Below are 12,491 nucleotides of genomic sequence, written 5' to 3'. Positions count from 1 at the left end.
GAGGCATCTGTGTTGTGGAGAAATTTCTTTTTTTAAAATTTATTATTTAAACAGTTCAGTCATGCAGTAGGCTTATTTTGTTTTTCATGGATTGTCAGTGTTGGCTTGTGTAATGCAGTGATCTTTTAATATTTTTATCATTTAGAGGAGGAAAAAGCAGCATGTTGAACATAAAGCAATAGGAAAAAGTTAAGATCTTAAACCATTTTCACTGTAAAATGGTGCCTATTTCAGGTTCTGTAATGGGCTTATCAGTGCTGAAGTGGATATCTTTTGAGTATTTGGTGATTTACAAGTGCAAATCATGTACAATGATGCTTTTATCTGTTTCCAGATTGTCTGTCAAGCTTGTTCATCAAACAAACATGGCTTAGACTATATGAAAAACCAGCCAGCAAGAGTATGTGATCATTGCTTCAGGGAGCTACAAAAACACGGTAAAGAAAATCGTCACAAACTGTCTTATTTTTGTGGCCCTTATTAACATGGTATGTTTGTGTCTCATCTTTACTGCTGGGTTCAAGTGCCTAATTCTGCTTGTGCCTGAAAAGCAATAGGTGTCTGAGATTGTAAAATGCCAAGCAAGTTTCTGTGGAGCAAGCTAGGAAGTGAATTTGCAATACATTGGCTCTTCGTTCCAGAAACATGTGCATTTACCCTGTGGTAATTACCTGTAGCTTATGCTGCTTTCCTTGTGAGATAACTAGTGCTAAATTGCTTTGAATTTCAATCACGGGTGCAAGGGTACATTGAAGTCCTTGAAGCTTATCATGACCTCCCAGTGGGTTCATATGTATTTCTACCTTCTGTAACTTGTATGCCTTTAAACTTCATTTTTGCCAGCTAAGCTGCTGAGTTAGCTGAAGTTTGGAGCTCTGTAAAGACATAGGCCTTTATCTTACTGATGCAGTGTCTCTTCAGCCTCAAACCTCAGTTCATCTGGAATTTAAGAATTTGGAGTATCTGTTCTTCAGTTCTAAGGGCAAACTTTTAACTGTTGCCTACTGAACACTGGCAACATGATTTCAACATAAAACACCACAGCTAGAACAGTTTTCATTGAAACACTTTCAGGGAACATGGTGCCTGGTAGAAAGAATAGATAAGTTAGATAGCCTGATGGAAAGCAAGAGTTAGATAGTCTGATGGTAATAATATATGCTTAGAGAGGAGGTCCAGGATCAGTGTCCTCATCCTGAGAAAATTCAAATATATCTCTTCAAGGGATTTTCATATCATTATGCAGAAACAAATGTAAAATCAATGGAGGCACCTCCCAGTGAGATGGGAATCCAGTCCCATCTCACAAGACTTGCTCTGAATTACATCCAAATACTCTAGTATAAGATACACAAATGAGGTGTAAGCAGAGACTGAGTTTGCTGTCCTTCCCTCCAGCAGAGGCACCAGTTCAACACAAGCTCTCTAGGGTATCAGGAAATCTGTGATGCCTCGGTGAAATAATAAAGCTATGGATTCAGGCATGCTGGGAGTGATGTTTCTCATGGGGATACGGAAAGCAGCATCGACAACCCTTGAGCCTGCGGCGATGGGGAAGACGATTGTCTGGCCCAGCTGCAGGTCTATGCGCTGGGCACTAGAGGTTGCTCTGCTGCAGGCAATGCAGGTGCCTTTAGCTGGGAAAAGGGCTACAGAGCAGGTGCGGTACAGCTGGCAATCCCAGTGCTCTCCTGCCCTGCTCTTCATTGCAGAGCCTCACCAAGTTCAGGGACAACTCCAGAAGTAGTATGCTTTCCAGGCTGGCCTGTAAAGTAGCCGTGGGTATTGCTAGCAAAAGGAGTTTCAAAGGAGTGAAGTGTTGCAGAAGTCTTCCAAGAGAGATGAAGGAACTGCCTGTGGCAGTGGAGAAAGACAGCACATGCTCTGGACATGGGAATGTCCAGAAGTGTGTGTGTGTGTGTCTGTGTGTGTGTGTGTGTGATGGCATGATGCTGGAAGAGGAGCCTTACAGCATCGATATTGATAAAAACTGAGAAGTTAACAGATGTAGACAATTGAAAGACAGGAGAGGTAAAATACAGGCTGAGCTAAGGACAGCTGTAAAAATTTGGTGTGACTTTTAAGACTTAATTTTCACCCTGTTTATGGGCAAAGATATTTCAACATCAAGAAAACAGACTTTGAAAACAAACAAGACCAATCTGTTTAGTTTTAAATTTCTTGTGGTTATTTTAGTCTGACTGTGATTTCAGGAATTCTAACTCATGGTGTTGATAATAATACTGAAAAGTTAATTCAATGCTAATTTAATGTGATTAGGTGTTACTATTGAAACACTGTAATCTGAACAGAAATGTCAGGTGTTTTTAAGAAGAAAAGTCCAAGAATCACTGCCTGTGTTTAGGCATCTGTGACATGAAACCAAAATATTCATCCTGTGCATTTTAGATAACCAGTGCACTCCTAAGAGCGGATCCCCAGTCAACCATAAATCTCCATCAAGTGCCTTGTCTACAGTATTACATAGCATTCCTTCTGGAAGAAAGCAGAAAAAAATTCCTGCAGCCCTCAAAGAAGTAAGTACCTATTGGAGATCTTGGGAAGAGGCAGAAGTGGTTTTTCTCAACAAGTTTCGCCGTCAACACCGAGCAGTGTGGGGCAGTCGACACACTGGAGGGAAGGGATGCCATCCAGAGGGACCTCGACAGTCTTGAGAGGTGGGCTTGTATGAACCTCATGAAGTTCAACAAGGCCAAGTGCAAGGTCCTACACCTGGGTCAGGACAATCCCAAGCACAAACACGGGCTGGGTGGAGAATGGATTGAGACTAGCCCCAAAGGAGAAAGACCTGGGGTCTTTGTGGATGAAAAGCTCAACGTAACTCAGCAATGCTTGCTTGCAGCCCAAAAAGCCAAGTGTATCCTGAGCTGCATCAAAAGCAGCATGACCAGCATGGTCAAGTGAAGTGATTCTCTTCTCTCATGAGACCCCCACCTGGAGTACTGCATCCTGCCCTGGGGCTCCCAACACAAGAAAGATGTGGACATGTTGGAATGAGTTCAGAAGAAAGTCACAAAGTTGATCACAAGGCTCTTAACACTACTCCTAATAACACAAGCTGCTGCATCAAAAGCAGCATGACCAGCATGGTCAAGTGAAGTGATTCTCTTCTCTCATGAGACCCCCACCTGGAGTACTGCATCCTGCCCTGGGGCTCCCAACACAAGAAAGATGTGGACATGTTGGAATGAGTTCAGAAGAAAGTCACAAAGTTGATCACAAGGCTCTTAACACTACTCCTAATAACACAAGCTGAGAGTTGGGGCTGTTCAGACTGGAGAACAGAAGGTTCCGGGGAGACATTAGAGCAGCCTTCCAAAGCCTAAAGGGGATGTACAAGAGAGCTGGAGAGGGATTTTTCACAAGGGCATCTAGTGATAGGACAAGGGGGACCCTTCTTAAACTGAAGTAGGCTAGTTTTAGATTAGATATTAGGAAGAAATTCTTTACTATAAGGGTAGTGAAGCACTGGAACAGGTTGTCTAGTAGAGAGGTTGTGTATGCCCCATCCCTGGAAGTGTTCAAGGCCAGGTTGGATGAGGCTTTGAGCTACCTGGTCTAGTGGAAGGTGTCCCTGCCCACTGCAGAGGGGTTGGGAATAGATGATTTTTAAGGTCACTTCCAACCCAAACTACTCTATGATTCCATGAGTCTTCTTATATAGGAATGTGTATTCCCCAGCTGTGTGTGGTCCTCGGTATTTCAGCCCTCTCTTGTCCTCTTGCATCCAATTTAAGTTCCAAACCTTAGTGACTGTGGAAATCTTGCTTCCAGAGCAGATAGACCGGGAGCACACAAAACATTTTTTCTTTCAGCTATCTGAGTTAGTTAGCAACATTAACCTGAGATCAGGTAAGAATTTGAGTCTTTGACAGGCAGGGCTCTAGAAATCTGTTGTACTGTGAAAACTTGTACTCTTTGGGTTTGTTGATTGGTTTTGGTTTTCCTCTTCAGGTTTCAGCAAATACAGAAGACTCTACAATGAGTGGCTACCTACACAGATCTAAGGGCAGTAAGAAACCATGGAAACACCTATGGTTTGTTATAAAAAATAAGGTGCTATACACATATGCTGCTAGTGAGGTAAGAAACTACACATTAGAAATATCCAATGATAATACTCTTTGTAGCAAAGCTGTTTATTTTTATGATCTAGAAACAAGCTATAAAATTAGATCACCTTACAGTATTTGATCTGATTGTGATGCAGTATTTTGAAAAGGCCAGGGAGCTTGGTACCCTAATATGCTGATACAGCTATGCTGTTTCTGATTCCAGACCTAGTTTTGAGTACCTCTGCATTGCACACCATTGCTCAGTTGTAGGTATGTTCTGAGTCAGTTGCATACATGGGGTGGGGGGTCTGTTTGGATGCATCACAAACAGACTAGTGGTAAAGCCAACATTATAAAAGCATCTTGAAATATCATCTTCTGCAGTTCCATAAGGTATTTTGAATGCTTGGAAAATGAGCAAACTAAATCTCTTCTCCTCAAACTGTTGCCTTTAGCCTGGAATTGTTATTTGATCTGCAGTATTACAGAAGAAAAAAAGAAATGCGTCTTATCTAATGGAATTTTCTTTTATTTTATTTAGAATGTGTAGTCCTATTGCAGTGTGGAATAATCTCTGTCTAATGCATATATAAGCACTGCACATCTGAGAATGTAGTTTTATTACATCTTGGAATGCTTTGCAACATAGATGGATGTACTGTAGTAGCAGAAGATCTTGGGTTTTGCTTTGTTGTATTAGATGTTATAGTTGCTAGTGGCTTTGAAGAGCAAAATATCAAAAGCATTTGTTTAAAGGTGTTGCTACCCCTCACTTTCTTTCAAAATGAAAGGCCCAGCCTATCCGGGCCATGTAAAAGAATTTCCCTTCTTCACTCCCATGCCACTCCCACCCTAGTTATTTCCTGGTCTGTGCTCAGATCTGTTCTTGGGTTTTCCTGCCAACCTTTATTTTAGAACTTCTGAATTATGTCCAAAACCTGTGATGTTATTTCCACTGCAGCATTGGCAATACTAAAAAAAACACCACCCCAAATATCTAAGCTCTAAGAATAGCTGAAACAATTATGTAGAAAACAATTACTTTTGCATCGATTAGAAAATTATTTCAGAGCATTGTGTCTCTTCTGGCAGTTGCAAAAGAGACTTCAGGACAGTTAAAGAAAGATATATTAGTATGTCACCTTAAATTTTCTTTTGCTTGGCTTCCTCTGAGATACCAACCTTACAGCGTAGCTTCAGTTTGCAGCTCACAATCACAAAATTAACTCTTTCCTATTTTCTTTAAACCAGGGAATGTCTGTCCTTATTTTTAATCTTGATGAGCCATTGCAGGAGACATTGTTTAGACAGTCTGAAGGGAAGGTCCAGTGTTGCCTTAGTCAGGAAACCTCACTTCAGCTACTTACATGAGTTCCAAGTGATCTAAAGATCAGTGGTAAAAAGACCACTTATTAGTGGTACACAGACCTGAGACAGCAAAACAGATTGCTCAGCCTTACTTCACTGTTTTCCAGTATCAAGAAATGCTGCTTTCACAGGACTTCCTTGTTTTATTGTAGAGACAATTACCAAAGTCTTCATCTGATGTGTCAGTGTGTTTTTAACTGGCTTTTTATTTCTATCCAGAAGCACTGCAGGACCTTGCCTAGTTCTAAAACACTGTTTTGGAACTTGCACACGTTGAAAATACTTTTTTTTCCCCTTGCAAAAATACTGTGTATTGTATTCATTAATCAAAACACAAGAGTATTTAAAAAAAAACCAAGGGTATAACTGAGATGAATGAGGAAGGGGAAAGATTGCATTTTAGCCAAGTTTTGTAATTAAATAAAGAGAAAGTAAAAAGGTAAAGCTTCTCTTGTTACTCTTTGCTAGCCAACCATTTGTGAACACTCAGCAACATTTTTTTCCTCTCTCCTGTTAATTTCCAGCAACAGAAAGCAAATAAATTTAGCCATTCACAGTATTTGGAGCTTGACTCCAGTGCTTGAGAACACAGGTTAGACCTACAGCACCTCCTTTTAGCAGACTCAGTGCAATTAATAGCATCCCACAGCACTTTTAAGGCTGTTGAGAGAACTGGGCTAGATGGACCTTTGGTCTGCTGCCAGGTGGTTGTTGGTCTTTTGGTGCAAGAAGTCCTTACCAAGCAGAATGATGAGACTCAGCAGTGAAAGACAAGGTAGATGTTATCAGGGAAATGAAAAGAGGATCAGCAGCATTGAAGTCTATGGGGTTTTGTTATTTCCTGTCCCCTGATTCATGCATGGAGAGTATAAAAAGTGGCATTTTGTGCATGTCTATTTGTAACAACTTGTTTGTTGTATAATCTGTTGCAATGATATGGTGCATGAATAAAGTCTAAATGCATTCCTTAGTGTGTCTTACAAGCTCTAATTTTGTCTTGTTTGCTTTTTTCCCCTGTGAAATAGGATGTGGCAGCATTAGAGAGCCAGCCTTTACTTGGATTCACAGTCAGTGAAGTAAAAGATGAAAACTCAGAGTCTAGAGTGTTCCATTTACTGCACAAAAACACTTTATTTTACATATTCAAAGCAGATGATCCCCATTCAGCTCAAAAGTAAGAAATTATTTGAATTCATTTCTGTTGCATATTTCTAGGAAGTCGTGAATGTTAATATATACAGACATTAAGCATCTGTACAAAAGATGCATATTGTGTCATAGGGAAATGAAAGTTTTAAGTTACTTAAATACAAGGTTCTGGTTTCATTAGGACTCTGCAAAAGAATGAATGTGGGAGAATGGGTGAGTCAAAGCTAAAATAGGAAATCTTTCTTTTTCCTAGCCCATTCCTCTATCCCTAGTCTGTTCAAGTGAAAATTGAATGTTACCTTTGGAGAAAACCAGGAAATGTGTTGTAGGAATTAACCGATATGTCCCTTTTTATTTTTACCTAGTTATTTTTAATGACTACATGGCAGTGAGAAATAAAGCAAATACTTACAAAGCACAGGACAGAAGTTTCAAGTATGTGTGCAGACGTGCATGAGCACCTAGCCACGCTTAATACATGCAGTCCAAAAGCCTGGATTCAAATAATATTCACAAAAGCGATTTCATTTCAAGTCCTGCTAATGTGTCTGAGTTTGGAGTCATATTTATCAATTAATTTATTGCATGTGCTTTATATAAAGTAACCTAGAAACTTGGTCATTAATCAGTAGAAAACATTTGTTACATGAATCATAAACTAGAAATGAGCATGAAAAGATTACATGGAAGCAATCTTTCCTATATGCCTATCTTATCTGACTGGTTTCACTGCAGTTTTGCCAAATTAATTTTACATTAATAAACACATTTGATGTGCTACCTACTCCATTACTAATACTTAAACATTCAAATGGCTGCAGATACAGTTTTTTGCAAACAGGGACATTCTGAAAAACAAAGGACCCAGGACAACTGAAAATTTCAAACAGCTGAGAATGTGCTTAATGACATTTCTCTAGATAAAAAAATTCTGGAAGTCTTTATGTGATTTTTGGGGAGTATTTTGTGCAGATGCGCACAAATGTTTCCTTGTTAATTAAGATGTTATTTTCTTGCTTCCCCTGTGTCCTCATTTGTACTATGTAAAACAAAACTAAAAAACACCAAGTCATTCAATAGCTTTGTTTTTCTGTTCAGACAATGCTTATGAGTAGGAAAACTTGAAATTGGACATAGTGTATTTTACTGAATAACATTAAGTATCCTGAATTTCAAGCTTTCTCCGAAGTATTTAATATCCTTAGGAGAGATTTATGGGAACCTCCAGAATAAACACTGCTTTGATAGCATTAAAAGGAAAAACAAAGCACGTACTGTTAGCTGGTTTGCCTCAGTGAACAGTGTTTTTCCTGTTAGGGCCAAAGAAATATCTGATGTATTTGTGTAAATGCAGTCACAAATTTCCCCAGATGTTTACTTTTCGATGAGGTTTTAAATCTCATAGTCCAGTACTGTGTTCAAAGCTCAAGCTGTTTATGAATTTGTTTTATATTTGTATTCTACTGTAGTTGTTTTTAATGTATACATGGCAGTGGAAAATACAGTAAGGGGTAGATCTTTGAGTTGTGTGTGCAGACAGGCATGAGTACTTACACATGCTTAATATATTCATACCAAAAGGTTGAATTCAAAGAACATTCACACAGTTACAAAATTAAATGCTAAGGACAAGGAAGAGCCAACATCTGTGACTAATGTTTAGGTACCCTGTGAATGCTAAGACAGGTGTGAATTTCCATGATGAAGATAATTGCAGTCTTTGCCTCATTCAGTTCTTGCAAGATTTGCACTCAGGAAAAAAATGATCATTATGTGGTCCCCTTAACTTTACATACACACAGTTCAGCCCTCACTCAGAAGACAGATTTATTCCACCTTTTACTGTATTTGTCTCTGCAGTATGAGAGTGCTTCAGAAACTTTAATTTTTGCATCCTTGAGAAGCAGAGAATGTTCATCACCCTCCTAATCAAGTAGGAACAGAAACCACAGGCATAGGGAGTGTAAAAGTATCTGCATATTAACTCTGAATTTCCTGTCTGAGACACCTTGGATCAGCTGTTTGGGACTTAGACACACACACCTTTACATGTACTTGTATTTTCACAGACATAACGTGCAAGGTATCTGTTAATATGTGTACCACATGCTGTGTGTGTGTGAATATGGGGAAGTTCTGCAGTCATGCAGTGTTCCTCCCCACCAGCCCATGAGTGCCCTGTGACTCCTCCCTCACCCCACTAGGCTAATGCCCTTGTACCTGCTGCAAAAGCAGAGGGCATGGGTTATGCAGATGGATACCTCAGTTATAGTAGTGTCCTGATTCATCCCAGGTCATGTCTGCAGTGAAACAAGAGAAGGGAGTATTGGGTTTTTTAAAGGTATGCAATCATGTTCTTAAAGTTGGCAGAGCCTTGGCATATATCCTATTTTTTAAGCATTTGATTTCCCAGCTTCACCTGTTCTTCATACCTGTAACTTCAGCATGGAAGAAGTACAGAAAAGGTTTCTATTGTATGGCCTTGTACCATTATCTAATGTGTCTCCAGCAAGCTTTGTATGTTTGGAGAGATTTCTGGCATTTGCACTCACAGATCAACTGGTAATAGAAGTCTTGATGTTGCTTCTTGTGTGAATCTGTAGGTAGTCACAGCAGTGAGATTTATTCTTCTATTAGCTACTTCCTAACAGTGTTTAATTTTCTCATAGGTGGATAGAAGCTTTCCAAGAAGGCACTGTATTATAGCAGTGTTGGCATTGTGTCTGCAAGCTGAAAGGAAAATGCCTAAGGATGGTGGTAAAACAGACTACAACAACTGTTCAAGAAACAGAATCCTGCCATTGCAACACACACAATTGTATATTTGTCAGGATTAGGAGTCGTTGCATTTTTAGTGTAAGGTAATATTTTTTTAAAGAATTGTATGTATTTCTGTGTTGATACAAAATGTGTTATTTATTAAATTCCAATGTTTACTTTAATGGTCATAATTATTTGTGAGGTCTGCATTGAGTTCCAAAGTGCCCATGTCCTCAGAATGGCAGATTGTTGGTCAACAGGTTCGTAAAGGTTATGGCTGTTTTTTAAAACAAAAGCAGATCTGTTGCAATTGTACAGTTCTTCATGATTTGTGTATAGGTCTTGAGTTGATGATGTTCACTTTGCAATTTAGCAAGAACAGATCAGTATAGGAATTTTACTGATTTTGGATCTTTGTTGACTGTGTAAGCTCCTTTATGACAAGTTGTATGATATTGCTGCTCCTGTCCTTGAATGGCAGTTGGAATCTTGCATACCAGTACCTTAAAACAGTACAACAAATTCTGTATCACAGAAGCAATTGCAAAACACAGTTCAATTATAAAAAATGAAAAACAAAAAAAACAGGAAAGGGAAAAATATTTTAAATCAGATTTTGCAATTACAGAGATAAGGCACTAGAGCTTTTATAGTACTACAAATGCCAAAGAGACTAAATGAGTTATCTTCAAGCAATTGCAGGATATTTTTTATTTTATGTTTCCAGTAGTAATTTAAAGCAGAGTAAAAATACATTTTTGATAATCAGGGAAAATACAAAATATCTTATTTGTTTCAAAACTTTGTGTCAAATGAGTTCTGTATGCAGTATGAAACACTGTATAAACTATTGTTCAAAGAAGGCTAACAAATATATGCACCCCTTCACCCAAAATTTTAATCTATTGTATATTTAAATATGATATTTAAACTGGAATTGCCACACCAAGAAAACACAGCTTTTTTAGTGCAGAAGGCATTGAAAATCCATACCATTCTTTGAAATACCTTTTGTTTACAATATGATTTGTTCTGTTTGACACTTTAAAACACAGCTCAGTTTTAGGGGGTTGGGGTTTTTTTCTCTAAGAAAATCATCAGTATACCTCATTAGGAAATACTTACTGCTAATTCTGGTGCATTTATTCTTTTTAACTTTTGAAAAAAATTTTACACTGTAATAGCATAAATGGAACTAGAACTATGAAAACCACATGAAAAGAAGCCATTTTTATGTCAAATGCAATGCATGTGTAGTCAATCTTACTGTATGAAACACTTGTTGCTAGTCCTCTGAACCAGCCTAGTTGTGGTAACAGAGTTAAGACCAATTCACTTTTAATTAACAGTTTGAATCCATGGTAATTGCTGTTCTGTGGCCTCACAGTGTAAAGAAAATAGATGACAGAATAGTTATTACTCGTCACAGAAAAGCCAAGAGTGAAAATGCAAATTCTTTTACTCCCTCAAATACCTCAAGATCAGGTCTAAGATGCTAACAGAGTTCTGAAGAAGCTTGATTTCCCAGAGCTTCTGTTAAGTTAGTAGCAGGCTTGGAAGTCTAATGCTTAATATTAACTATACAGGTAATTTCACTGACTTAAAGCATTTCAGTAGAGTACCTTCTGAATCAGGGATTTAAAGCTGTAGATCTGACTTCCCTCAGGAATGCTAGAGATTTGACCAGATAGTGTTGGAAATTCAATGGGAGTCTCATCAAAGCCTTTATTCTCTTTTATTGTCATAGAAATGTGATAAATGAATACTTTTCTCTTGTTGCATATAAAGGGCTTTTACTTTAGTTTCAAACACAACTGCTGACTGAAGCCACCATGTCTCTTCAGGGTGATTTCTGACATGGCTTTTACTATATCCAAAACAAACCTGATACCAGTGTAACATACATGTGATGTGGCTCTTCCAGCTGATAGTATCAAAGGGAAGAGCTTCCTAATACTTTCATAGGGACTGCAAACCAACGAAGATGGCAAGTCAAGAAGCAGCAAATGAATCAGAAATTTGACCAGGAGCAAGCTAATTTAATTTCAGTTTATGGATTGATACTTCCCCTGCTGCAAAACAGAGCAATAAAACAACACATACTGAATAAGGTGCCCACGTTCTGCCTCGTGTGGCGTCAGACTACCTCTAAAGGGTTTGGTGTAGAGTGAGAAATCTAAAGTGTTCTGTGAAAATCAGAGGACTTCTTCCAGAAGCAGCTGATCAATCAAAAAATCTGTGACAGAAATAGATTGGAATGGAGCCTTAAAAGCAGTAGTGCACATATTGCAGTCTAATTCTGATTCATTATCATTCAAAGCAAAGTATTCACTTCTCAATTTGACTAGACATTAAAGACCAGAAGTTTTTAGACACCTGGCTACCTCCTCTTACAAGAATCTATAGTTCATAACTAATTTAAAATTGGTTAGTAGAGTATGAGACAAACATTAGCATTGAATATTAGTTCTAGCATCTTTACTCTTGTATGAATTAAAGTTTCTAGGATCCTGAATTCTCTTTAACTTACAACTGTATTTTGTGCCCAAAGGACTTAAAACAAATGGATAACTGAGCAACTGTGGAACACATTTTACTAAAGATCTTTTGTGCGTGGAAACTTGATTACTCAGCCTATGTATATTACATCATAACATAAAGAGATGTTTGGAAAGACACATTCAGTGCATTTGTTTTCCATAACTGCTGTCCCCTGCATTTACCATCCAAATAGGCTTTTATTTGGAGCAGTCCTAAATTGTACTGTCTAAATGGAAGAATAGAATCTTTATTTTGTAAATGAAAACAGTTTAAAGTTGTAAATATTCCTGTGGATATGTATCATTTTTTGTATAAATAAATTCATGTTAGTTGAGTCTGCATCTTTTTTTTAATATTTTTGGGGTTTATGTATTATGTAATTTGTGTATTCATTGATTTTTCAAATGGCAAGATTTGTTGCCATTATCCTGCAGATCAGTCTTGCTTTAAAACTGGTACTGTGTTTTTCCCTTGTGAAGAGAAAACAGCCTGAAAAGGTAGCTGTGTGCATCGGCTAACAGTGCTGCTGGATCTGACCACCTGAAGCATTAGTTTTAGGTGAATTATCTTGCTCATGTTAGCCAAGACATGTTGGCT

The 12,491-nt window shown here is 38.2% G+C and overlaps 1 protein-coding gene across 1 annotated transcript in view; it reads left to right on the top strand.

Annotated features, from left to right (window-relative positions):
* The window catches only part of FGD6 (FYVE, RhoGEF and PH domain containing 6), a gene marked incomplete at its 5' end in the record, with an annotated part of 61,022 nt that extends 51,723 nt beyond the window's left edge, over positions 1-9,299 (top strand). Inside the window, 5 exons of the mRNA XM_009083846.1 lie at positions 335-437; positions 2,410-2,537; positions 3,976-4,104; positions 6,470-6,618; positions 9,263-9,299. Of these exons, the coding sequence (XP_009082094.1) occupies positions 335-437; positions 2,410-2,537; positions 3,976-4,104; positions 6,470-6,618; positions 9,263-9,299 (546 nt within the window). The remainder of the gene's footprint in view (positions 1-334; positions 438-2,409; positions 2,538-3,975; positions 4,105-6,469; positions 6,619-9,262) is intronic.
* Positions 9,300-12,491: the final 3,192 nt, after the last annotated feature.

This window comes from Acanthisitta chloris, unplaced genomic scaffold, assembly GCF_000695815.1.
Source record: "Acanthisitta chloris isolate BGI_N310 unplaced genomic scaffold, ASM69581v1 scaffold18750, whole genome shotgun sequence".
Taxonomy (NCBI): Eukaryota; Metazoa; Chordata; class Aves; order Passeriformes; family Acanthisittidae; genus Acanthisitta; species Acanthisitta chloris.
This window is presented reverse-complemented; position numbering and strand designations above follow the sequence as displayed.